This window comes from Zeus faber, assembly GCF_960531495.2.
Source record: "Zeus faber genome assembly, chromosome: 15".
NCBI lineage: Eukaryota > Metazoa > Chordata > Actinopteri > Zeiformes > Zeidae > Zeus > Zeus faber.
In genome coordinates this window covers 25,323,847-25,351,785 of record NC_137194.1, presented here as the reverse complement: position 1 = coordinate 25,351,785, position 27,939 = coordinate 25,323,847, and the positions used below count along the sequence as shown (strand labels likewise).

The window sequence follows — 27,939 nt, the reverse complement described above, 5'->3', positions numbered from 1 at the left end:
GTGAGACGCGGCGCGACCCGGTTCCGTGCGCATGCGTCCCTCCGGAGCTCGGTCGTGTCTTTCATTTCGAGCGAACTCCACCAGGTACGAAAACAAACATGTCTGTTCCAATGTCACCTTAGCGCCCCGCTTCCATATGTCATTACGTGCTCGTAAAATGTCTTATATTATATGTTTTATACTATACTTATACTAGATAATCGAATATAATACGATGGTCGGTGGCTGAAGCAAAGCGAGAAAGCATTACGAGGTGCATGTTTTTCCATGTACGCCTCTAACCGACACCCGCGCTGAAGAAGAAGAAGAATCTTTAAATATCACGCAACACACCACACATGCACACACACGCTTTTTGGGTGGTGGCCGGTGAAATGAGGCCTCTGCATTTGACCCATCCTGGCTTGTCCTTCCTCCGGGGGGGGGCAGCCAGGAGCAGTGGGCAGCATTCGTCGACGCGCCCGGGGACCTGGTGACGAGCCTCCATCGCTGGTCAGATGATGATGATGTTGTGCATGTTTTTGGTGGGGGTCCGTACTGACGTGAGGTGGAGGAAACCCCATGTGAGCACGGGGAGAACATGCAAACTCCACACAGAAAGGCTCCTATTTGGGAGTTAACCCGCCCGGAGCACGGTGCCAACAGCGCCCCAGGCGGGAATCGAACCCAGGACCTTCTTGCTGTGAGCAAGACCACCAGGGACTCACTTTATTAAGGTTCTACGTTTTAAATGGCGATACAGCTGTAGTCGTGTTTAATTTGTGGTAGTTATACCACACATTAAGGTAAAAATAGCACTGTCATGCTTACATGAGAGATTTTGACTTTTTTTTTTTTTTACCGCCCCTCTTACCACAGCTGGACCGCCATGGCCCAGGTAACCCCGCGGGAGGTGTTGTTGAACACCGCCCTGATACGAGGCCTGGCCGACCAGGCTAAAGACGCTGCCCTGCTCCACGGCGTTCTGATGAGGACCGAGGAGTGCCCCAATTCGTCAGAGGTTGGGTCTGCGGCACCGTCAAACCTGCAAGAATCTGTTCGGTTGAAAACCTGTGTGTACCGTGGCCCTCAACTGCAGATACATGTTGAAGAAATGACTCAACCACATTATCCATCTATTCACCATCCATTTAAATTAATAAGTAAACAGTGTTTGTGTCAACTGCCGCTAACCACCAAGTACATTTTCATATTTCGTATGTATCTTGGAAATAGTTGTCTGACAGAGAAGTAGCATAATGATGGTTATTACAGAAAGGCCATGGCAGGGCAATTGACAGTGCGGATTTAAGGATTAACATTTGTTAATTTATACCTTGTTCTAAGGCTGTAAATTGCCAGAGACCTGCCGATTCGATGTATTGCGATACCAGCCAGCCGATTCGATATGTGTTGTGATACCAGGCAGCCAAATTGATATGTGTTGTGATTCGATATTACAATTTGTATTGCCATTTTATTTAGACTACCTGTTAAATCACTAGACCTTTTGCTTTGAAATGGTTTTTTTTTTCCAAGCTGACATTGCCTTTGACATTTGCTCCATAACGTAAAATTTAAAGTAACTTTAATTTCAAGTAAAATACTTTTGAGTTGGGTGGTATTGACTTTTAACATTTTATTCTTTCAATATTCTAATTTATTCATTTATTTATGGGCTGCATGTTTGTATGAAAGCAAAGGTGCTACTGAGTTGAGTTTATTTCAAGTTCAAGAGATTATTTGTCACATATTTGTAAAGGATACAAAAATAAGGTTGCTCTTGCACCACATTTTGCCACTCTGGGCAAATGGAGCAGTCGATGTCATTTCACAAATCGATTCTTCCTAGAGGAATCGATTTGTGAATTGTTTGAGTCTCAATGCGAATCGCAATACGCAACTGAACGTACATACGTTTTTTTTTCTATTTTTTTTTTGTTTTTTTTCTCCTCCCTCTTTTCTCTTTCTTACACCCCTACTTTGTTATTTTTACATATCAAAACTGGACGATGTTTAGACATTGTTCGGAGCTGCCCTTTCACACATGTAGAACATTAACAGGAGACTGTCTGTGTCAGACACAATCTCACTTATTGGAAATAGTGTTGGTTTAGGCGAGTGGCACCTGGGTAGAACGCGCAGGAAACGCTACCGTGAAATGCGCTTGTTGCGCTTGGAGGTGCTATTGTGTACACAGCTCATTCACCGCATTCCGTGAAGTCGTCAATTATTGAAAAAAAGGATCTATGTGCATGCGTGTACATGCGCAAGGTCATCAACAGGCCATTCGCTCGCTGCGAATTCTCCGGACAATGACCTGCTCTATTCACACATGCACTCGATCGGATGAGGGAGCTGGCAGGCTGGCTGTCTGTTTAATGACAACCTTGCACAGCTCCTCCGGGGAATGTCTAGATAAGTTCAGTGTTGCAGTGCATGTGTGAAAACAGCTTATTTGTATTCTACAAGTTAGGAAAGATCAGTGGATGTTTATAAAAATAGCAAATTATCTATATTCTAACGTTCAATGTGTCTTAGAGACAAAATCCATTTATTTATTTATTTAGCTAATTTTATTTGTTTGTTTATTTATTTTTAGGTTTGCAGAGCAAATGTTTGTGAGGTTTCGGAACCAGGGTAGCTCATGAGAGGGAGGTTGTTCAAACCAGCATGGTTAATGCAAAGCCACGCTAGGAATTCGCTCCGCTTTACAAGTCAGGATTTGTTTAGCCGCCCGCTAATGCCTGGTCATGCTTAATCAGGATGTTTGGCCTAAATGTTGTTGTTTTTTTCCCCCGTTTATTTGTACTCTTGCACCACCTATATCAAATAAGCAATAGAGATGAATGAAGATAATCACCCCTGTCTCGCTCCACAGGTAATGACCTACGCCCCGTTCACCCTGTTCCCCACTCCTGTGCCCAGTGACGTGTTCCACCAGGCCCTGGAAGTGCAGACTCACTTCAACGTGCTGGTGGACAGGATCAGCCAGGACCCGGTGTTTTTGGAGGATGCTCTTGCTAGGTAGGAACAGATTCAGCCACAAGATTAAAACCACTAACAGGTGACATGAATAACACTGATCATCCCGTGCCAATGGCGCCTGTCAAGTTGATGTTGATGTTGAAGTTGATGTTTTGGGAGCACGATTGTAAAATGGTGTCTGGACCAAAGTGTTTTGCAAGTGAGCGATCACTCACTTTTAATATTTTCTATGAACGGCAGAAGTTACTTTTGAATTATATTTAAGGAGACGGTGTCTTTCATTCCCAGCACCATCAAATCTGATGACTTCACCGGCAAGCTGTTCAATATTTATCGCCAAATACTGAAAGAAGGGCAGTCACAGGTACGTCTGAGGTAACGACACTTCACTCCACAACTAGACCAATTCCAGGCAATGCCCCTTATGTCACAATCGGCTGCTGAAATCGCAGAATGAACCGGCAACCTTGAAAGATAGTGTTGTTACCATTTCTGCCGTTATCATGGAATGTTTAGAATTTGAAGGACCCCCAAAGTACATGTACTCCCATATGAGAACCACTGATCCGTGTTCTAGAAATCAATGTCCGAAATGTCATAATTTAAGATGAATGTCTTGGTCACTTTGGTCGAATGGCCACCTTCTGAATAAGCTTCTCTTAGTTGAAAGTAGGGTGGTTTCACAAACGGGGTTTAATCTAAATCACGGCTAAAATAAATTATTCCAGAATTTGGAAAAAAAGCCTTTATGAGACATTGTTCAAGACGAGGAAGTCTTAGACTAAGGTCGTTAACCCTCTGAAGTCCAAGCTGAATTCAGAGAAGCATTGTGATTTGCTCTGGTCTGATATTTATCTATATATATTCAACTTATCACACTCTTAGGTGATAGGTGAGAACAGCAACTATATATATATATATATATATATAAAAAATAAAATCTTTTTTTTTATTTTTATCAACAATGTAAAATCCTGTGTCGTCTCAAGTCCATTGTGTTGGGATTAAACCGGTCGGACTACATGCTGGACCAGAGAGAGGATGGATCCTCCGCTCTCAAACAGATAGAGATCAACACCATTGCTGCCAGCTTCGGGGGGCTCGCCTCAAAAACACCAACCGTCCACCGGTAAGCAGCTGACTGCAATAACAAATATGTAAATAATGGAAAAGTGCGGGACCCGGCCAACAGTTAGACGATGTTACACATATATTACAGATTTTATTTTTGTTTGGTTTCTGTAATACACTCCATAATATATTTTTTATATTGTCTCCATATTATACAATATAATTATTAGCAAAATAAGTTCCCCTTTAGTAATGGAATGTCGTATTTCACTCCCAAAGTTATGTTACTGTAGTACTGTGTACATTACATTACATTGCATTTAGCAGACGCTTTTATCCAAAGCGACTTACAATTATTCAAACACCGACGGACGCAGCCATCGGGAGCAATTAGGGGTTAAGTGTCATGCTCAGGGACACTACAGCATGCTAGCAGGAGGAGCCTGGGATCGAACCAGCAACCTTTAGATCACTAGACCACCAGCTCTACCGCCTGAGCTACCATCCCCGTCCATATGTCTGAAAGGCTGACTGCTCTCTGAAATTGACTTTTTTTTTTAATTGATTTCTACAAATGATGATTTAGATGGATGCAAAAAAGGTATTCAAAAACTAGATGAATTTTATCATGGTGTTGAGTATGACACTGTTGACATTCACAACATTATACAGAGAAACCACCCGACCCTAGTAAATGAGATGTCAACGTGATATTTAGTGAACCCTCTGGGTCTTGTCTTCCTTCTCCGTTTTCCTTGTTCTTTCACTCGCTCCTCAGACACGTTCTCCAGGTGGCTGGTCTTCTGGAGCAGAGCCAACGCATCCTGGACAACAACCCCGCAGCGGGACTGGGCAGAGGCCTGGCCAAAGCCTGGGAGCTTTATGGGTCAGAGAGGTAAACACTGGCACAGACCTAAACAACCGGGCTCCATTTCCAACACCTTTTTTCTGAGGTGGGCAGGACATGATAAATCATTTATGCCAATCCACCTGTTGGCTCCACCTGTTATATCTAATGTGCTGTGTGTTATCTCAAATGTCAGGGTCTAGTAGATAGAAACTATAAACACATGACATCCTCACCCAAGGTGTGATGGTAGATCATTGCCGGCATCATTTTGTGGCCGTATAGAAATATACATGCTGAAGTCATCCAAATAACAAAAAGATGTAGGATACCTTCTGGCATTGCAGTGCATGAGGTACAACCTATACAGATATATAGTGGTGGGTAAAGATAATGTATAATATAATACCACACTGGTATTAGATATTGGTATGGTATTATACCACCATGTTCTCCTTCTTTGGAGTTTAATTACCTTTTCACAATCTGGGATTTGACCGACGCGACCGCTGTCTCTCTGCAGGGCGGTCGTGATGTTCCTGGTCGAGGACGTCCAAAGAAACATCCTGGACCATCGATATGTGGAGAATGAGCTGTGGAGGAGGTGAGGCTTAAGAATGTCTTCAATTTGTTTCTAGTCTTCGATAGATATTAGTTTCAACCGGTTTGGGAAAACAAGTCACAGGTTTGCCATCCATCCCTGTTAATATCAGTCATTTATTAAGTTATGCAGACGTGAGCTTTTCCGTGCTGGCAGCCTCATCATGTCCCCTGTATCTGGTCGTTCTCTTTAGCATCATATGTTTGAAAGGCCTCGTCTAATTGGATCATTTGGTTTGCATGCATCAAGTGGGCGGCAAGCCATGTGGTAATGTAATGATTGCACGATCGCAAAAAAACCCTTTCAAATAGATTTATTGCACATTTTCCTATTGCGATATTTAGGGATTTTACAATAACTGCGTTACCACAGTTATGTGATGTCACCTCAGTATTGACCACAGTCATCACTGCTGTGTGTGTGTGTGTGTGTGTGTGTGTGTGTGTGTGTGTGTGTGTGTGTGTGTGTGTGTGTGTGTGTGTGTGTGTGTGTGTGTGTGTGTGTGTGTGAATAAAGAAATTAAATTGTATGTATATTCGGAGTGTTAAGATTTTCCAAATCCACGATTCAATATGACTTGACCCGATTTTATTGAATTTGAATTTAAGGTTTAGATTCGGTTTTAGATCTAAACTTTTTTTGTCACCACCAATGGCTATGCCATTGTCAGACTGTTGAGTCTTGATTTATAAGGAAAAACACTTGTTTCTCAATAAGTAACTTCTATTTCAGTAATAATTATAAATAACAAAAATGAGAATATTTAAACAACACACCTAAACAGTGAAGAACTTTAGCACAACTAGACTTTAGAATTATAAACACTTAGTTACTCATGTAAGAGAAAATGCAGATGATCAATGCTTTGAATGATGTATCATACGTCTCATCTAAGACAATAGATTTTAGTATCTTACATAGCTTTTTAAAATACATTGTCTTGGATTTTAATGACTCATTTAGAGCTCACGTTGAAGAGACTGTTCTTTAACTTGATAATGTATTGTCACAAGGCCAGACCACATTCCTTCTTCACTCAACCGTGTGTGGAGATGAGGATAACCACAGGGGGCTTGGCAGAGCATTGTGGTTTGTAGAATATCACACTGAGGTTGTATCTGTGACCAGAGTTTGACTGTTAAATCTTTGTATGACAGAAACACCTAAGGGTGTGATTGGGGAGTGGGCACGGTCTTGTGAAGGGCACCTAACCAATGGCACACAACCTCTCACGGTATAGAGGCCTCTTCGGTAGAAGCAAGGGCAGAATGTACGGCATCACTATTTTGAAGTGCATCTGTATCTTTCTCTTTATTCTGCACAATGAATATATTTAATACTCTGTTTGTTTCTCGTAGTGAAATGGGTTAACGTCACCGGCCACGCGGTGGGAATTCTCCAACGCTTATGACACTACTTTTGAGTTACTCACCAAAATAAGCAAAGGAAACAGGTGCTATTCTTGCCAGAGGGGAATGCTGGTGGTGATAGGCAAATGACTTCCTGCTGCTCTGCAGTGGAGCAGAGTGCTGGTCGCCCGTATTAAAAAATAAATAAATAAATTAAAAAAATATATATAAATATATATATCCCGCCCCCTATTCTCCTGGCAAATGCCCGGCACGGTCTGCAAACCGGTGGTTGGGAACCTCTGCACTAGAGGACATTCCGTCGGTGATAGTCGAGTTTATTTTCCGTTTTCATCCCCACATCTGTGGAATTGCTGGATATTCTGGTGAAAGGTACACTCTGCCTTGTACACACAGTGAAACGCCAGAGGAGGGAAACGTGCCTGTGCGTTGTCTCCGGCAACGTGGACAGCGCACAACGCCCAGCGCACACTGCATTCATTTACCGGCAGATCTTGATCGCACCGATATGGCAACCATGTGGGACAAAATTAGCCACAAAAATACGGGGAGAATCTTGAACCTGATTGTGATTTCGAAATCGAACACTCATTTCCATCGATTTTGGTGTGTGTGTGTATGTGTGTGTGTATTTTGCAGGTGAAGTTATAGGAGGATATGAATGCAATAAACATTGTTTAGTTAACAGAGTTTAGTTATCACTGACTGTCTTCCATTGTCGGGGCGCGTGGTAGTGTTGGGTCGTTCATGAACGATCTGATTCTTTTGACCTTGATCTTTTGTAGGAATGATGGGAACAGAGTCTCACTGGGTGATGAGCCTTTAATAAAAAAAAATTAAAAAAAAATCTTTTGGCCAGGTTTTACAGTTTTATGTCGTGTTGATTGTTTAAGTTGCTGTCTCCTGCCGAACGTGAAAAGTAGTTTGTGAAAGTATGTTTCCCCCTTCATGTAAGAGAGGAGCACACCCACTGTCACGTCAGGTTCACAAAGCGAAGGCAGACACGCACTGGTCTGACTGAGGTTTTATTTCAATAAGTTATATTATTATTGACAGTTATACTAGTTACTATTATTAATAAATAAACAACATACTTACCGAAAGTATCGTATATTTTCACGTATTATTGATGCCATTTGCCAATACGCAGATGTTACAATATACAAAAAGAACAGCTCTCTCCGGTTCCCTTCAAAGAGCCGTAATTCCCGTCACTAGCACACAGAGAGCTGTGTCCACGTCCGTCTGTAATTACCTTTATTTATAATTCCTCATTGAAATGTTATCCCTGTGCATTCATGTAAACTTCTCTCTGTTTTATCCTGTTATTGTAATGCATACTGACTGACAAAATATTAAAGTGCCTGCCTGTCGGTAAACCGCAGTACCATGGTTAAACGTTGCTTTTCATCGCGGTAAGAATAATGTAATACCGTCACAGCCCTAACAATATAGCAATAACCTTTCCAAGTAAGTTTGGGAAAAACATGTATGTTGTGCAACCATAATATTTATTGTTACGGTGATATGGATTTACACACTGATGTCGTCCATCTCTGACATGGCTATTCTCAAAGAATAGCCCTTGACTGTGTCCCTGGTTACAGTACACTGGTGTAAAATCTCTGAATATCATGCCATATTCACGCATTAGTCCTGTGTTGTAAATGTTTTCTTTTCATCCCTTGAGTTTTTGTAACAAAGTTTGACCTGGACGTTGTTATTTACCTGTTTCAGAAATATTACAACAATAAGAAGGCGGTTTGATGATCTGTCTGAGACCATGTCCCTTGACAAGGACAATCGGCTGTTTGTGTAAGTTAAATTTGAGCAATTAAAAGAGGACCTATTGTGCTCGTTTTCACCAAGTTAATATATAGGTCTCTGATGTTTTTAACTATTTTTTTTTTGCTGAAAATACCACTTGGATTATACATTCTAGCCATTCTCATCGAATCCACCCTCTGCTCAGTGGGTCCCACCCTCCCGAGGCCCCTAGTTCTGTGAGCCAATGGCATTTGAGCATGGCTTCCGGGTACCGTTGTATTTACTACGTAACTTTTACTTATTTCACTTTATCAGTACCCTAAAATCTGTTTCTCGACAAATTTGAGGTGAGAAATAAGCGATCCAGTTGCGAAACCTCCATTCATATTCGATCCTCAAGGCCTTATTTAAAAGTTTGTTCCGACTTCCGACACACAACCCAGCTTGGAATCTTGCGAGCTTGGAATCTCCAAGCTCCGTGCTGCAGGCATGGGTGGAGTTGCTCAGATTGGGGCGGTTCTAATTCTAATGTGTCTCGATGCTTCATAGCTCTGAGACACAAAGCTGAACGGCTGGTTTAAGGACAGCTCACAATGAACTGACTGGGTTGTCTTATTTCACAGTTTGTGTCTTAGTAAACCCTTCAGAGACCCAAATGTATGTGAACAAGTGGTGAAAAAGTGTGTTTTGCATCATAGGTCCCCTTTAAACTATTTAATCCAGCAATAAGACTTGTGTTTGCGTTGCAAAGACAGATTTGTTCCATCTGGTGTGTATTTTCAGAAACGACCAGGAGGTGGCGGTAGTATATTTCAGGAACGGCTACATGCCTCAGAACTATTCATCTGAACAGGTCCGAATTCATTCCTTACACAACCACTGCTAATTTTACATCTGACGCTTTCCTGCATCTGTACTACCTGTAGTACTTCTGTACTATTCACATTTAGTGTGCTAATTGTTCTTTTTTCAGAACATAGTAACTTGAAATGCTTTAATGCAAACCCTGATCGTCTTCCTCTTTTATTTATTTATTTAATTAACTCTTTAAACATATAGAGTTGGGAAACACGACTAACGATGGAGCGCTCTCTGGCCGTCAAGTGTCCGGACATCAGCACCCACCTCGCCGGAACCAAGAAGGTCCAGCAGGAGCTGGCCAGGCCGGGAGTCCTGGAGAAGTTCTTCCCCGACCAGCCGCAGGTGGTGGAGCAGATCAGAGCCACGTTCACTGGACTCTACACTTTGGATATGGTGAGTGGAATAGTACTTGCAAAATATATTTTTGAGGGTGAGTGGTTGGAGACGCCTCTTTAGTATCGTAACATGTTGGACATTTAAGGTTATTACTTCATAGTATGCAAATTACAAACAATAGATTATTGACAAGATTAGCACTCCAAACACTGGTCTCCCTCGGGCCACTGTTGTTATTCTTAACACTTAACATGTTAAGTGGGAAGCGCTAGTGATTGGAGGATATCTGCCCAACATGTGTGAATGAATGATCCACAAATTTTCCCACAGTAATAATGTGGAAGTGTGATTTTCCTCTTGGTCTTATATTATGTTTTTATTTTACATTGGCATACAGTACAATATGATGAACCCATACTTAAACGTGAGACAGGATTATAATCAAGACAAGTATTGATTTTGTGTCTGAAATTCCCCATTATCCTCATAATAGCACTGTATGTTCTTTGGTATCAGACATCCCCCTTGATAGAAATCTCTTATGATTGGTAGGGAATGTATTACAAAATGTTTTAAATTTTTTTTTTAATCATGCTTGTTATTAAAAATATGCTTCTCTTGTTGCTGTTTCCTCCAGGGCCCAGAAGGAGACCAAAGCGTGAAGATGGCGCTGGCCAATCCGGATCGGTTTGTGCTGAAGCCCCAGAGAGAGGGAGGAGGTACTGTGTCCTTGTGGCCGCTGACACTGTGCTTGTCACCTCGGGGTCTCACACTCTTGACCCTTCCCTGTTAGCTATTGTCGTGATTCCTACAAAATGTTGGCACATAAAAACACTGCTGTGCTGCCCTCGGTCAGCATAATGCAGGTTTTGTGGCCTGCTACATTTGTTATTGCTAATCAATGTGCTTTTTCATACACACTTGGGGGGGGGGGGTACTTCAGGAATCCTGCCCACGCCGTAAGCCATGCTTATTTCTGCCGGCCTGGTTAATCTCAGTTTCAGGAAGCCAGCTAGGGGCTCATGCTAGTTTTTGTTTTTTCTACCAACCTGCTGTGGAGCAGGCTACATGTAGCCAAGCGTGGTTTAGAGTGTCACTATTTAGCAACGCTTCACCAAGGGTTACTAGAGACTAGAGAGTGCTCACCCTGAGGCAGCTTCCATTGTTGTTGGCGACTTCAATACGGCTAATATGAGGAATGTTTTGCGTAAATATAACCAGCACACTAACTTTCCTACCCATGGTGATCAGACTCTTGAACCTTGTTATTCACAAATATGGAACAGCTACAAACCCCTCCCCTGCAGTGCAGAGTTTTGTTTTTTTTGTTGGTTCTATTTATGTAGTCGTGGGTTTGTGCAAATTGTTAGTGTAAACATTATGAAGTCCCGAGGTATTAAAATAGTCCAAATCTTTGGACAGAGACGGCGCTTTCTCCGTCCATGAATTCAACAGCATATGGTTATGTTTAACGTCTTCGCACAACCTTCCTTCGGACGTGTCCATCTTGAATTACCTGTAGCACGCGATGTGGAGTTAAAAAATTGGGAGGTGTGCACCCTCCCGCAGAATTGAAGTGTGGCGTTGTCTCAAGCACCACAATGACATAATTTATGGTGTGCGCACTAAACGACACCCTGACTATAAAGCAGGCTGTATACACCAATGGACAAGAGTGCAGCGCACCGCCTCTGTTGCAAAGGGCCCTTTAAGATCCTGTAGTATGCTATGACGGTTGTAAACAGTCCGAATTGCTTAGTGTTTTTGTTGACAATATGCTTGGCCTTGCCCAAAAATGACTTCAGAGGTTGCCAGAAAAGGTCAGCTGTGGGAGTGGTGTTGTGTGAACTGCTCACAATGCGATGATCAGACTGCTCATTGCAGACGCCAGCGAGATATCAAGCAAGTTTAATATCTGGTCCTGTCCGGAGTGACTCACCGAGCTACAGCCAAAGAGAGCTGACATGGTGGGGGGTGGGGTGGGGGCTGGTCGAGAAGGAGAGTCGGGGAGATTGGAGTGCACAGAGTAACAGCCCGAAACACTGAACATTCCTATTTTACTTCCCTAGGTTCTTAATATATTTCTTATTTAAATTCTGCTTTAATTCGTTTTTTTACAGTCAAGAATATAATCAGAAAATTAATGATCCTGTCCCGTGTATTGTATCACTTCATTTCTGGTGTCAATTCTCGCTTGTGTTTTGGTGACAAAACGTAATTTGGAGACCCAACAGACTCATCGGGGATTCCTCCCGATGAAAGGGCTTGTTCTGCAAGATTCCTGATCACAAGACAGAAAGTAGTGTGAACAGTACAGCGATCTGACGTCTTTAAAAGTTGTGTCGTTTGCCCACGGCATTAGTGAGCATAGGTATATAAACAAGCATCAATTATTGTATTTTTTTATCACAATTTTCTTTCAATGTCTTATTTTTCTTTAAATCCTACTTTGTTTATTTAAATACACTATTAAAAAAAAAAAGTAAAAGAAAAAAATGTTAAAAATATGTTTTTCAAGTTGAAGCTTATTTGTAATTCAAAGTTATGTAACTTTTAGGTTTTTTTTCTATATTGGTTTATAACTTCACACAGAAAATGACATGAAATGAAATGATATTTGTTTTCATTCTCCATAGAATTTTCCATAGGAGTAACCTTGCTCTCCAGCATATTTGTTTACATAAGTCCTGCCATTTGTAGGTACGGCACACTGCATTCTTCCACTTATTGTCATTTGAAATTATGATGTGCACCTACTTTCATTGCCCAAGGGATGCTTGTTTATCAGTTTTAAAATCAGCTCCAACCCCACTTCTCTGAAGCGGTTTAAAGGCCAGCGACGCTATCTCGGGCTATGCCTTGTTCCTAGCGCAGTCACTGAATTAATAGCCTCTTTGTTTGGGGACGGCCTTTCAGGGCAGAGCCTCCCTGCGGATGTCTCAAGACCAACGATATTATTTTAGCTTCACCAAATCCAAGTGTTTTTTCTTTGGAGGGGTCTTAATTGCAGAAATCCGATCTTGAATTAAAGCCCCCACCCAGAATGAGCTACCGACGATACGTTTCCTCCGCCTCCCTACAGGGAACAACATCTACGGCTCTGAAATCTGCCGGGTCCTGGAGGGCGTGAGGGGCAGCGTCGAGAGGTCGGCGTACATCCTGATGGACAAGATCCAGCCCCAGCCCGTGCACAACTACCTGCTGAGGAGGGACGCGTCGCTCCAGCTCAGCATGTGCCTCAGCGAGCTGGGAGTGTTCGGCGCTTATGTCAGGTACGGAACCCTCACAGTTCAGCCAGGTATCATGTGAGGCTTCAGCACTTCCGACTCCATCCCGACGGGACCTGATATTAAACATGTTTGATATCATGTTGCTCATGGCAGCGCACTGTGATTTTCCTCCAATCTGGGGCTTTGCTCGGGGATCTCCAAAACACCTGTTGGTAGGCAGAAAATCAGCCCAGAATCGCGTAGTCTGAACTCGGCATAAGCAAAAATAACAATTGTCTTCGACACGTTGCAGGCCTGCTTGTGGTAGTTAAATGTTGTGAAATGAAATTGCTCTGTCAATATTCACGTATCAGAATAACATTTATTTACAAAGATCAAAATTAAGAAGCAAACACATTTCTAATAATGAATTAAGCTATTTGTAAATAACTGTCCACCACAGCGAAAGCAGCACTATGTAGCTTTTGGGATTTAGTGCCCCTACAGTTTCTGAGTGCAATTGCAGTCTTACACCACTGTCGTGAAACTTGGTCCTGTGTCCGAAAATAATAAATTTTACCAGACAAGTTTGAACCTTATGTTTGAATAACAGTCTGTTACAAACGCAAATACAGTATAACGTAGACCTAGGTTACAGTGCCCCTTGCACGGACCTCACCGCTTAAGGGAGCACTCAGTCCACGGGTCCCCCGGAGCTCTCTCCCCACAATTCCGGGGGAGCCGCGTTGAGAGAGGGCGCAGGGATCAGCCCCCTGCTACAGGTGTATGTACCAGATATGCTCGGCCTGGCAGATCCGCTCGCACGAGCGAGTCAGACGGTGAAGCAAACCTCATGCCTAAATGAAAGTGGGTGCCGCCTGCACCACCCGGCATTAGCATTATTGAGCATTATGAGGTGCCATTCTCCGTATTACAATTCAGTGTACCATCACAATGATTTTGAAGTTGTTTTTTAAATGTAAAACAATTACCTAGTATTGCTACAAGTGAATTGGTACGACAAGTTTATTCAAAGCTGTAAACACTGAATGATTTGTCAAATATTGTGAAAACAATCTGAAGATTGATAACACCTAGTGATACCACTTCCATTGACCCTAGATATCCCTTTAAAATAATATAATAAAACTAAACCTTTCGACTTGACATTCATTCCAGAACACAAAGTTTGGATGTTGTTATTATTTTCTTTATTATAGTTTTTGTACATTGGCCTTATGCGCTTTTTGATGTTTAATAGGTTAAATCAGATTGCAAACATGGGTAACTATCGATGGCCTTATCATAGTTGAGAGTGCACGTCATTCATTCAACTGTAGCCTTCTTCATTTGAAGCTTTTTGCTATACTGGGAGTTAAGGAGTGGTATTAATTTACGGGCCATCCCGTCAACTTGTTGAGGTGAGGTGTTTTTGCGTAGCTTGAATGTTATTCTCCCTTGTAAGTCGCTTTGGATAAAAGCGTCTGCTAAATGACTAAATGTAAATGTAAATGTAATGTTTTTGAACCATGCTAAATTCCTTTAAATGGAAAAAAAGAAAGTGAGTGAACTCCTGCATAATTGTAGTAGTAGTAATAATAATAATAATAATATATTTTCATAGCACCTTTTATACAAGAAATGCAGCTGAAAGTGCTTTACAATAAAGAAATTAAATGCACTGAGTTTTTCACATAAAAATAGACAGGCTGTCTGCCTGTGTGTGCTCTGCTGCATGCTGTCCAGTCATTCTTGTTTGGGTAAGGCATGACTCAGGTTGGCACCAAGTCAATCCGGTGATGTTTGGATGAACCCCATCAGGTCTAAAGCGGTCTTTTGTAGAAATATATTGAAATTGCAAATAAACGTTATCCCATGGGTGAGCCGTGTATTCAGGCATAAAAAACACATTCAGAGACTGGCAACTCCTATCCAAACCGTGGAGCTCGGGCTATAAAGATGAGAAACCTAAACATGTCCAGTCTCTACGGAGACAGGTCTTTATATTCTTAGATTGCTTTCTTTTTCTTATTTAAAGTTGCCACTCAGACCTTAGACGTGTCTTTTAGTTGCCTGCATCGACTGCACCGCAGGGCATGGCTGGAGGGAGCGAGTGGAGAGGGAGAACCGGTGGAGAACGTTCATTCACCAGAGGCAGGGAGTGTAGGACAGTTTGAAAATGATCAGACGGATTTAATAACTTTGGTTTAGGGTTCACAGTCATCTATGTGGGAACAGACTCTGAACTTTTCCGTAAAGGAGGCCAATATGGGAATGGCTACCTGCCGCCTTTGCCGGATATTTTTTAGTTCAGCAATTGTAAAGATTCCATGTGGGAAAGGGGCTAATGTTGCAATTGACAGCCCAGTTTCTCCAGTAGCAGGGAAAGTCTCAGAGCCGAGCAGTGTTTTCTTTTCGCAAAATGTCAAAATACCCAGGCCAGTGTGGATAATAATCCTCACATTACTTGTATCTGTAGAGAGGGTAACTGGCAACAGCCCTGTCAGCTCCCTGACAGGTGTCAGCCATTGTCAGATTTTCAGTCTTTGCCATTCTTACATGCTTGGTTATGGAGTCATGTTGGAGAATTCTCACTATGTTAACCTGTCCGCTACAGCAAAACAAACAGAGCATTAAAGATATGTATTCAGCAGAATGAAGACCAAGCTACAGAGTACTATGAAACCGTGGTCTGATGAGAAAGATGTGAAAATATTATGGCCCCCCAATCATATTCCTGGGGGTTTCTCTCATTCAATGATTTAACAGTCAAACTCTGGTCACAGATACAATCTTACTGTGCTTTAAAACAAACCACAATGCTATGTCAAGCCCCCTGGGGCTTCCCTTATCTCCACTCAAGGTTGATGGAATGTGATGTGGTCTTTATAATACAGTATGGCATTATCTGAAAGAACTCTGTCTCTTCATATGATCTTTGAGAGACTCATTTAAAAACCCCAAGGCAATGTGTTTTACAAGCTACATAACATACAAAAAAGGCTATTGTCCTATAGAAAACATGTGAAACATCATTCAAAGAATTGCATTTTTTCTCGCACAGTCCCCAATCAGAATTGTGCCTGGCTTATCAGGTGTGGCGTTAGCAGTGTTTCCTCTGGCCTTCGGCCTAGCGGTGGTTTTGGGGCTATTTCTTGGGTTTTGGTTGCTAACCGGTGTGATTAACTGGTGTGATTAGCTTCCCTGCGTTCAGCATAGTTTGTATTATCACACATTTTGAGTCAGCAGTATGAAGGAGTTATTGAAATATTTGTATTGACTTCTGACATCCTCTTTTACCTTTGTGTGTTGTAGCCAAAGACAGTCTGTCAGCAAAAAAATAAAATAATAATATATGAAATATTATATTTTTCATCATAATAAAAATATATCTTAAATAATTGAACAATTTCAATTAAAATTGTAAATAATACTCTGTTTTATAGGTAGTTTTTACCCAGAAAAGGCCATTTGTCCCAATATCCTCTAGCTGGCGAGATGCCCAGCCATGTTTGTTTGTTTGTTTGTTTGTTTGTTTGTTTGTTCGTTCGCTGACTCGTTTTAAATGAATCCTGAGTAGAAGCTTGATGAAAGGTTTTAATAGAAACGACTAATATGTTGATCTTCCTGTGTACTCCCAACAGGCAGGGCGGAGACATGGTGATGAATGAATGCGTCGGCCACCTGCTGAGGACCAAGAGTTCTGAATATGCTGACGGAGGTGTGGCGGCGGGCGTAGCCGTGCTGGACAACCCTCTCCTGGTCTGAAAAAGAAGATAGACTTTCCACTCGCTGGATTAGTTAGTTAATAACTACATGGCACAAAACACAATTCCAGAAAAATGAAGTGGATTTGATATCCAGTCAAAATCACATTAATACAGAGGTGGCTGGAAATATTGGCACCCTTTTGTTTTTCCATTTAGATTGATACTTCTTCCTATAGAAGGTTTAGCTGTGACTGTAATACACAGTGGTTTGATGCTACTGAGAAAATGGACTCGATTCGGCACTTTTGTCCAAAGCAACTTACATTGACATGTGACACAACTTTTCAATTAAACAGAAATTCCTTTGACGACAATGAATGACACCCTAGGTTTAAAATGGGGCCTTTAAAGAAAGTACTCCGCTAAAGTGAGATTCCTATGCCTCTCTATGGGCCAAACTGCTCCACTACTCTCAGGATTTGAAGGGTCCCTACTATTACCTATCTCTCCGCGGGTGTTCAGTTTCCATCTGGACTCACTTCAGAACAGTCTAGAATTTTGTTTTGGACCATTTCTGGCCCTGACTCCTTTCTCTGCATATTTCTGTGTGAGCTCACATAGTCACATGTGTGAAAGGGTCCTAGACACGTGGGCCAATCTGCTGTAACAGTGGGTTTTTATGCCAGTAAACTAGAGGGAAAGACATTAATGTCTTGCTCTCAGCAACGGGAACTACGCTGTTCATAATTAGTAAATTGCGTGGGGTAAATGGTTTCATCTGTCTTAATATTATTTGGGGGATTTTTATTAGAATATTACAGGAATGGTCTAACCAGAGAATTGCATAATATTTTTGTATGCATTGACAAAAAATATGTATATAGATTGATTTATCGATCGATCAGCCACAACATTAAAACCACTGATGGGTGACGTGAATAACATTGCTCATCTTGTTCCAATGGCACCTGTCAAGGGGTGGGATATATGAGGCAGCAAGTGAACAGTCAGTTCTTGAAGTTGATGTTTGAAGCAGGAAAAATGGGCAAGCGTAAGGATCTGAGCCACTTTGACAGGGGCCAAATTGTGATGGCCAGACGACTCGGTCAGAGCATCAAGTCTTGTGGGGTGTTGCCGGTATGCAGTGGCTAGTACCTACCAAAAGTGGTCCAAGGAAGAAGAACCAGTGAAATGGCGACATGGGCTCATTGATGCGCGTGGGGAGTGAAGTCTAGTCCATCTGGTCTGATCCCACAGAAAAACTACTGTAGCACAAATTGCTGAAAAAAGTTAATGCTGCTATGATAGAAAGGTGCCAGAACACACACTGCATCACAGCTTGCTGCGTATGGGGCTGTGTAGCTGCAGACCAGTCAGTGTCAGAGCTACATAATAATGGGGTGTGTGTGGGTGTGGGTGTGTGTGTGTGTGTGTGTGTGTGTGTTTGTGTGTGTGTGCCAATATAGTTATAGGCCTTTTTAGTTACTTTTTAAAGCAATTTTGTTTCATGTAAACTTCCTAAAATGAAATAAATACATCTACAATAAAAACACCATTTTTATTGGTTTTGTTTGTAGAAACGCACAGCGGATCGGATGGAGAAGATGACCATATAAAGAGATTTGCGATGAGCTGATGTCCGCTTGTGCAGGAAGTAGAAAGAGATGTTGCGTTCAGAGCGGAGGTCTGAGTGTTTTGTTCACAGCAATTACTTTGTCATTGGTTTACCTCATTATTTGACACGAGCCACATCTTAAATGAACGTCCTATGTCGTAGCATTATATATGACAGAAAATAAGGGAAAGAAAAAATCAACCGACCACCCAATCACAATGTGGCGACCCTAAAATGTTATTTTATGTCAAGGTATTTACATGACAATACCCAAACTGAGCCACTAGAGTTACTATACCACACGGAGATCATTTACAAATGTTAATCAGTTCCATAGCCTTTTTGTTAGTAAAATAACTTTTTATAAAGGCAGTAATATCTAGGTTTTTGAAAAGCGTTTCCTAAAAAAATACATTAATAGCAGCGGTATAAATTATATTAAATATTATAAATGATCAAGCAACACAAATATATATATATATATATATATATATATATATATATATATATATATATATATATATATATATATATATATATAGTCGTATGTTATATGACACTTAGGCACAAATTGGTCCGCAGGTGGACGGGGGGTGCAGGGGAGACCGCGCCCACACGGCGGAGGTTGGCCGCGCCCACCCGCGACCGCCGGGACCCCCCGCGGAGCGCCGCGGCCGCGCACACGAGCCGCGATGGCGACGGCGACGGCTCGGTTTCTGCGCGACTTGTCCACGGACCCTGCCGCGCTGGAGGCGTTGGCCAACGAGGCCAAGGAGTTCGCGCTGGAGCTGGGAGCCCTCCGCCACACGGAGGGGAGCCCCGAGGTTACGACAGGCGCTGACAGCGCCGCTTGCTTCGGGAGATGTGTGTCAGACGCGTCGTGCGGGGATCCTTTTTGTTCCCCCTCCTGCTTTAATGAATTCATTCATCCAGTGTATTTGTTGTTTATGGAGGAAAACCCCCCAGTTTGTGATGATACTGTATACTATAATTCGTTGTAATCCTGCCAAGTCGTTTTTTGTTGTTGTTGTTTATGTGCGTTTTCGTTTGTTGTCGTCGCAATTAGGCTCGCTCTGTCGTCATCCCGTGTTGCTTCGCTTTGCAGGTGGTGACCTACGCTCCCTTCACCCTCTTCCCCACTCCTGTGCCCAGAGACGCCTTCCACCAGGCCCTGGAGGTGCAGAGCCATTTCAATGTGCTGATGGACAAAATCAGCCAGGACCCAAGATTTTTGGAGGATACACTCGCTAGGTAATAAAAACAAAAAAAAAAAATTGTTATTATAAATAATAATAAAGACAAATGTAAATTAAGCTAAATGCATTGAATACATTTAAGAAAATACTGTGTACCCCGTTTCAGTTTCGGGGCCTTGAGGGATTATGGCCATTGCTCAGCGAATGATTTTCGATCATTATTTCTCTTTCTCTACGGGTGTCGAATTGATTAGCCTCCAACCACACCAAAGCAACCCTCGAAATTATTATTAATTCTCCATATTTTAGGATTTTGGACAAAAAAACCCCCAAAAACAACCTTCATTTTCCCGCTGTCACACAGCACCATCGAGGCGGATGACTTCACTGCTCGGCTGTTTGACATTTTGAAGAGGGTTGAAAAGGAGGGCAGAACACAGGTAAAACGGGGGAAATGCAGCGCATGTGCTCTGGGTTTATTCAAAGTATTCTGGAAACCTTTCAGGATGTCATCATAACTGGCAAAAGTAGACCGGGTTTTTTTTTTTGTTTTTTTTTCCAACCACTGTGAGCTCGCAGGCTGCGCCCTGAAAATGTTTCAAATTTCACCCAAAAAAAAAAAAGCAACCGTGGAAACTCGCTCTTGTGTTGCAAGATCAAAATTGCAAGGCTGCGCTAATCCAGCTGACTCATCAGGTCCATCCAGAATAGCAGCAATTCAATTCACACATTCCTCCCGAGCTAAGGGTTAGGGTTTTTCTGAGATTCGGTTTCTTAACGAGTCACTCTGTGAACAGTCAGATTCATTACATCTACATTTACATGTAGTCATTTAGCAGACGCTTTTATCCAAAGCAACTTACAAGGGAGAATAACATTCAAGCTACATTGCGACAGATTAGTTAAATTGTCATTTTAAATAATTCTGCGCTTGCGTCACTGACTGAGTGCGTAGGAGGTGAAAGCACAATTTTTACCCAATTAAAGGGAGGAGAGTATGTACTTTGCGCCTTTAGGGTACAAGGGCAAGGTCGTCTGGTCGTTTGAGGGTCGCTGGCTCCCTGGCTCCTCCCGGTAGGGTCTCAAAATGCCCTTGAGCAGGACATCGAACCCCCGAGTGCGAAGCAGACCGCTTATCTCTTTACGATCACCTCATGTGATCACCCCCCACGCCGTTGTTGGAAGTAAATCCTGTGACCTCTTTGTCAGTCTATTGTGTTAGGAATCAACAGGTCCGACTACATGTTTGAACAGAGCGACGACGGGACGTCCCGCCTTAAGCAGGTGGAGATCAACACCATCGCCGCCGGGGCCTTCGGGGTCAGCGACAACATTCCCGTCATCCACAGGTGATTCAGAACCTTCTCGGTGGAGTTGATTTGATGGCAGCGGTTAGCGTTTAGTGAGGCGGAAAAAAATGGAACCATTTTCAAATAGCATGTCCTCCATACGTTTTTGAGGTTGGATTGGCACGTGAATGGCGTGTTCTTGCGGCTTATTATAATTTTATTTTATTTTTTATTTCCTCCAGACACATCTTGAGGTTGGTGGGTCTCGGGGATCAGTGCCAGTCCATCCCAGACTGTAACTCCACAGCTGGGATTGCCAGAGCACTGGCCAAGGCCTGGCAGCTCTACGGACAGAAGGAGTGAGTGCCGAAAAGGGTGCAACACCAACCGCCTCCGCCCGTGGAACTGTTAAACGCGAGCATAAATTGTCCGTCGCGCCTGTCCTTAGATTCCTCCCTTTCATGTCATATGTCATCCAAACACTTCAAACGCCTCCACACGCCTCCCGTAGGTTACACTGTTTTTGCTCCGCCGACGTTCGCGGGTTTGTATGTGAAAGGAAATCATTTGTTTTGTGTTTTCTTCTGCAAATCTCACATTTCACTTGATATATTCTCTGCTGTTTTTTGTGCACAATGTTTAAGAACCATATTTTATTTTGTCGTTGCTTTAATAATGTGCAGTATTTGAATAGCATTTTGATCATTTCGGTGTAATGTTCGATACAACCTGATCCTGATTTATTATTATTATTATTTTTATTATTATTATTGTTATCGAATATTATAAGTAGTAGTGATGATGATGATGATGATGATGTTGATGATGATGATGATGATGATAATAATAATAATAATAATAATAATGAACATAATAATAATATTTGTTTATTTTTCTGGCAACCAGCATAGTTCAAATTTGTTGTGACATCTTTGTTAAGACAGGAAAGCGCTTGTCAATGAATTAAGTGATATCGGACAACTGCAATATGTTTTCTACTAATGTTCCTGGTTAAAAGTCACTTGTTTTTCCGCTACGATTCGCTGATTGTCTTCTGTTTATTACCCCCATGTGCTGTGGATTAGGAGGCGACATCTTAGTGATTGTGACTCGCAAAATGAAGTGGAAGTGGTTTAAGCATTAGACTAGATGATTACCAGTTAATTACTGCGTCATGACTCCTTAGAAATGACACGTGCTGTAAGTGTCAGCAAGTGTCCATACTGTACAAACCATTAATTACAGTGCACTTGAATTGCCTTTGATTTAAACTATGTATTTAATTATTTTTTGCTTATTTGTTTGCAGGGCGGTAATACTGTTTCACGTGGAGAATCTCCACTTTGTCTCCTTCAACCATCGCAACCTTCAGGAGATGCTCCGAAAAAGGTGACGGTGTATGTCAACGACAAGTGTATGTATTACAGATGATGATTCTGTAATTACTGGAGACCCACTTTAATCAAAAAAAACAACCTTCCCTTTTCATGCGCAGGGGTATTTCTTTTATGCGGAAAAACTTTGAGTCCGTGTACGAAAGCGGACGCCTGGACAGCGACAAAAGACTGTTTATGTGAGTGAGCCAATTCCCTTTGGAACTGGAAAAGGATTTGTGGATCGTGGTTTGGCCCTTTTTTAACTAGATCTTTAATTTCTCACCGTTCTCTCGTTGTCGCCCCGTTGCAGCGACGGAGTGGAAGTGGCCGTCGTGTTCCATCGTGACGGCTTCATGCCTCACCACTACACGGAGAAGGTCATGCGTCACTCCAAATATTCACCTGTATTGCTATGTAACTTTCTTTCTTTCTTCATTGTTTCAAAAAAAAAAAACCCCAAAAAAAACAACAACACAATAAAGTTGGGAGCTCTAGAAAAGTAAGCACTCCAAAAGACACGTCAGAGTTCTGCGTGGTACCAAATTGTGAGCGGAAATAACTGAAGTGCTTTTCAAAACGACCCTGTCTCATAACGTACATGACGGATGGGTTCAATAGGGTTGGGAAGCTAAGCTAATGATGGAGCGCTCTCTGGCCGTCAAGTGTCCGGACATCAGCACCCACCTCGCCGGAACCAAGAAGGTCCAGCAGGAGCTGGCCAGGCCGGGAGTCCTGGAGAAGTTCTTCCCCGACCAGCCGCAGGTGGTGGAGCAGATCAGAGCCACGTTCACTGGACTCTACACTTTGGATATGGTGAGTGGAATAGTACTCGCAAAATATATGTTTGAGGGTGAGCGGTTGGAGATGCCTCTTCTGAACCATAACAGTTTGGGCGGTTTAGCCTATTTCTTCGTAGGATGCAAGTTATAGGTGAAAAAAGATTGTTGATGCAAGGATAGCGTTGTAAACGCCGGTGTCCCTCGGGGCGCCGCACTCGGTCCTCTGTAGTTTTTTCCTCGTACACCAAATCCCTTGGCGGTGTCATCTCCTCCCGTGGCTTCTCCTTCCACTCGGTCGCCATCTCTCCCTTCCCCCCTTCGGAAACACACACTCACGCTCTATCCGGACAAGACACAGCTCCTCTTTCCCCCGAGGGAAGCCCGCCCCCTCACAGACCTCTCCATTGGCGTTGAGGAAGCCGCTCTATTACAGAGCTGCCGACCTGCACGTATTTTGTGTACCAAGCACATAATTCTTGATCAAAATACGCCGGTATGAAATGCCAACTGAAACTACGCAAAAAAAAAACATAGATATATTTATATATTTATTATTGTAATTTAATGACGGAAAACAATCAATATATAAAAAACAATACCGTACGTTTATTGGGTATTTAAACGACCTACCTCGTATTGGACCAGATGCTACGACCTGGTGCCCGTGGTTCTGTAACCACTCCCCTCCCCTGAGGTAAGATCGGAAGTGAGGGAGTGAAAAATGTAACAACAAAACAAAAATGTAACAGCAATGTTAACATGTAAAACGCCCGGTCACCGGAATCGGCTGGTTTTCAGCCCGATCGGCCTTGACCGGGGACCGGCCGATCAGCGTCAGACATCAGATACATCTGATTCTGTGCCCGACAAATTCACACGCCTGATACGGTGCTCGTGAACTCGTAAAAAATGATCCGATACTCAAAACCGATACCAACGTAATGTCACGTAGTTGCGTGGTTGACACGCAAAAAAAGCGAGTGAAAGGAAGAAAATGTCGACTGTTTGGGGGTTCCATAAACATATAACCCAAGAAAGGTATATTTGCACTCCAAAGTGAAAGAGACTTTCATTTGAAGTTTGAACTTGACATTTCCAAGTTAGTTATATGTTGTGCCCAGTTACAGGTTGCATTATATCCTGAAACTTGGTGACAGTCCCAGATTCTATTTTATTGGAACTCAGCGGCTGTTAGATGTTCTATTATTGTTCGATGACTAATAATAAATGTTGTCAAAACCAGCAATCTCGCTATTGTGGTAACTGAGACGGAGTTTCTTCCCGCAAGCCATAAGAACTGTCAATGCTGACCTCACCAGGGGTCCTCACTGAGCCACACACATAGGCTCCACTAACTTCTGTACTGTATGTAGCATACTGTACCGCATACTGTGTCACTGTTCTGGGTTGTTCGGTGTTACCGTATTGCTGCGCCGTACTGTTGTATACTGTGCTGTATATCTCACAAACACTACCTCACTTTATTCACATGCCACTTTAATGCACATATGTGCATTAAAGTGGCATGCACATATATATGCATAATTAGCCTATCCCATATACACAAGCCTATTCCCATTATCTATTCTATTTAATTTTATTTTATTTTATGTTATTCTATATATTTTGATTTTATTCTACGGTATTCGACTTACTGCATTACGTTTTAGGAATCAGTTAGTTGGTCAAATAGTAATTCTTAGGTAGCTACTGTGTTAAGTCTAGGACATATTGTGTGCTATCACCGGGTGCGTTGCATTGACCTTTCACTGCATATATGTATGAAAGTATGTATATGTATGTGACGAATAAACCTCTAGAATCTGGAATCTTGATGATTGCAGCGGTAGTCCTTATGTGCGGCTGTCCAATCTCGTGAGCGAGATCAGATCACATGATGTATTTGTCTTCAACGTACAGCAGATAAACCCAATGAGACCAAATGCTAAGAAAATGTGATTTCTCCGATCAGGGATATAAACTCGAAATAATTGTCACGATGTAAATAAAACATTTTATAGTCAATGTATTATTATGAACATACAATTTGAATGAAATTCTGAATCGCCCTAAATCGGAATCTGCAGGTCAGACTTGAAAAAACAAATCGGAAGTCGAAGCGGCCAAGAAAATTGCAATTGGTGCAGCTCTGGTTGGTAGTTTGGTAACTTTAAGAGATGATGCATTTCAGGTGGTATATCCTAATCAGATCAATTTGTACACTTATATAATTAGTTGTAGTATCTCGCATACAATGTGATGAGGCTCGTTACCAGTGTGATTTTCTGATGGAGTCACTCAGCTGCATTCACTCAAACGCAGCGGAGACTCCCCTGTCACACTTTTGTGGTACTCAAAATATTTTCCCGAGGTCGGCGGGTCTGCTGTTGCCATCTCAGAACACCTTTAGGTGATCCTGGACAACCAGTAAGCCCGATCCAAGATAAAGAATTGGTCGAGGCCATTATAACTTATAGACCCCAAAATATACCAAGCACAACCATCATCAACCCCGGATGAAAAATGATGGATATGGACGTACTGGATGCAAGATCTGTGTTATAGCGTGATCATATTTTGTGTTGTTAAATGTATGTATCAAGCATACAATTCAGTGTTTCCTCTACAATCACTGAAAATCTAAGAGCACCCTCCATCGACATGAACGTAACCTCCACTGATCCCTGTTTGCGCTCCACCCGGTTGAAGTCCTTTTTTTGAAGTGGTTTGCAAATAAACTGTTACGCTCGCTCACTCCCCCTAGTGGCAGGATGGCAGCATCGCTGTCCCCACCTCCTAGGGACCCTCATGTCTTCACCCCAAAGTCTCTGGTGTAACATTCCGTCTGGTTACCAATAACAAATGTACTTTTAAAATGTAACTGGATCTCATTTTCCTCGAAATCCAGTGTCCGGAGGGTGACCAAACGGTAGCCATGGCCTTGGACAGCCCCGGTAACTTTGTCCTCAAGCCTCAGAGAGAGGGAGGAGGTAAGTCTAAATATTCTCATTTACATGCCTACCTACCTGTTTTTCAATGAATTTTTAATATTATTAATTATGTATGTATTATTAATATTTTGGATTTGGATTCAATTTCATTGACTTCAAATGGAACAGAAACACTTACACCCATGTAGGAATCTTTCCACTGAAGTGTGACCACATTCAAACTCTGCATTTGAAGTATTAATACTTCAAGTAATTCTTTATTTTTTTACGGCACCATACGCTTTAATTTCACCACGGGTTGGACCAAATGACGCGCTTTCGCTCCGGTACGGCAGGGAACAACTTCTACGAGGACAACATTGTCAGAATACTGGAGGAGGTTAAAGGGGACGCCAGGAGAGCCGCTTACATTCTGATGGAGCGGATCCGGCCCAAAGTGGAACACAACGTGCTGCTCCGGAGGGGTTTGCCGATCAAACTGACCCCCGTCGCCGCCGAGCTGGGCGTCTTCGGCGCCTACGTCAGGTACTGTCTGTGGTGCCGGCGCCCACAGCGCGTGGGCAGCGTGCGCGGAATCCACGTGATCACACTGAAAGGCCTGCTTCCCGGTTTGTGGAGTCGGAACTAAAGCGGGCGCCTCGAGTGTGGACTTCTCCTTTTGACTCTTCCTTTCTAACCTTGCCACAGGAATGGCGGTGAAATGGTGCTGAATGAAGTCCTGGGCCACATTATGAGGACCAAGGGCATAGACTACGAAGACGGCGGGATCTCAAGAGTTGCCATGTATGACAACCTGATCCATTACTGAAAAGCTTTGTGAGCCGCCATTTTGACGCCGGGTTTCTTTGGACCGTGCACCCATGGCTCCATAGGGTGCTGCACTCCTGAAAGAGCTGCAGAGAGTGTTGGTGGACTGGTACAGTACCAGCGTTCTCATCTAAGGGCAGTTTGTGTTGTGTGTTTGGCCATGAGGGGGCGCTAAAGTCTATGGTAATTTAACTTTAACAGGCCAGAGGTTGAACGCTTTTAAATGATGTACTTTTTGTGTTATTTGTTTATGAAATGACCGATATGAACCATTTCAAAAGATGTTTTCACGACGGATGATAAATGGAATTGTAAACACTCCACTCACTGTGTGTGTGTGTGTGTGTGTGTGTGTGTGTGTGTGTGTGTGTGTGTGTGTGTGTGTGTGTGTGTGTGTGTGTGTGTGTGTGTGTGTGTGTGTGTGAAACATGGCTCGGATTTGACCAGGATGTCATACTTGTGTGTGTATATGCATGTGCACGGGCCATTGTTGTCTGTTATTGATCCCTGAGCGGTGACACAGTCCAGCGTGCAGCGAGGTCACACGATAGGCGCTGGGGGTCACCCTCATCGGCACTGTCAGCACCAGACAATCGCACGCGCAGGAAACACTACGAGCATTCTTTCTCTCTTCCCGCCGAGCGCCTCTCTTTATTTTCCTACTGTATTTCATTGTTTTGGGTTTTTTTTGTTTTGTTTTTTCCCCCAAACGCTCGTTTCCTGGAGTACAGAGAAGGGGGGGGATAAAAAAAACACATGCTGGCGCGCTGTTTCCCGGAGCCGTCGTCCCGTTAAGGGGTGATGGGCGTCATTTCTTGGCAGTTGCCCCGGTTTCTATTTTTTTCTTTTTGTTTTCAAATTTCTCAAGAATTTCTTTCTTAGGAATGTTTTTCCGCTTTTGTTTTCCACCTCCTGCCAAGCCGTGTATGACAACTGGAACTTCCTGGCCAGAGAAATCCTCCGAAGGCATTAAATTACTCCAACATTGTTCCGGCAAATCCTTTGTTGGGATAATTTTTATGATTGACCAGGATAATATGTCATTTCTATAGTTTATAAATTGTTAGTGTGTGTGTGTGTGTGTGTGTGTGTGTGTGTGTGTGTGTGTGTGTACACTCAGATAGTTGGTATCCAGAGGTTCATGGTATTGTTTTCCTACACCAAGTCCAGAGTCCTGTTTGAGCTGG

The 27,939-nt window shown here is 42.6% G+C and overlaps 2 protein-coding genes across 2 annotated transcripts; both read left to right on the top strand.

The window, feature by feature from the left end:
- The first annotated feature begins 38 nt into the window (after positions 1 to 38).
- LOC307240789 (glutathione synthetase-like) lies at positions 39 to 18,267 on the top strand. Its single transcript, XM_080014649.1, has 13 exons — positions 39 to 84; positions 859 to 1,000; positions 2,861 to 3,006; positions 3,256 to 3,331; positions 3,957 to 4,096; positions 4,817 to 4,933; positions 5,409 to 5,489; positions 8,594 to 8,671; positions 9,407 to 9,476; positions 9,683 to 9,877; positions 10,458 to 10,539; positions 12,903 to 13,092; positions 16,674 to 18,267. Exons 2-13 carry the CDS (start codon positions 869 to 871, stop codon positions 16,795 to 16,797), a joined length of 1,431 nt encoding a protein of 476 aa, XP_079870775.1. The 5' UTR covers positions 39 to 84; positions 859 to 868; the 3' UTR covers positions 16,798 to 18,267.
- A 779-nt stretch (positions 18,268 to 19,046) lies between these two features.
- Positions 19,047 to 26,753, top strand: LOC307241283 (glutathione synthetase-like; the record flags this gene model as incomplete). The annotated part of the gene is made up of 12 exons (XM_080015325.1): positions 19,047 to 19,178; positions 19,460 to 19,605; positions 19,915 to 19,990; positions 20,760 to 20,899; positions 21,082 to 21,198; positions 22,148 to 22,228; positions 22,335 to 22,412; positions 22,526 to 22,592; positions 22,834 to 23,028; positions 25,903 to 25,984; positions 26,281 to 26,470; positions 26,633 to 26,753. The coding sequence occupies 12 exons, from the start codon at positions 19,047 to 19,049 to the stop codon at positions 26,751 to 26,753; spliced, it is 1,425 nt and encodes a 474-aa protein (XP_079871451.1).
- Positions 26,754 to 27,939: the final 1,186 nt, after the last annotated feature.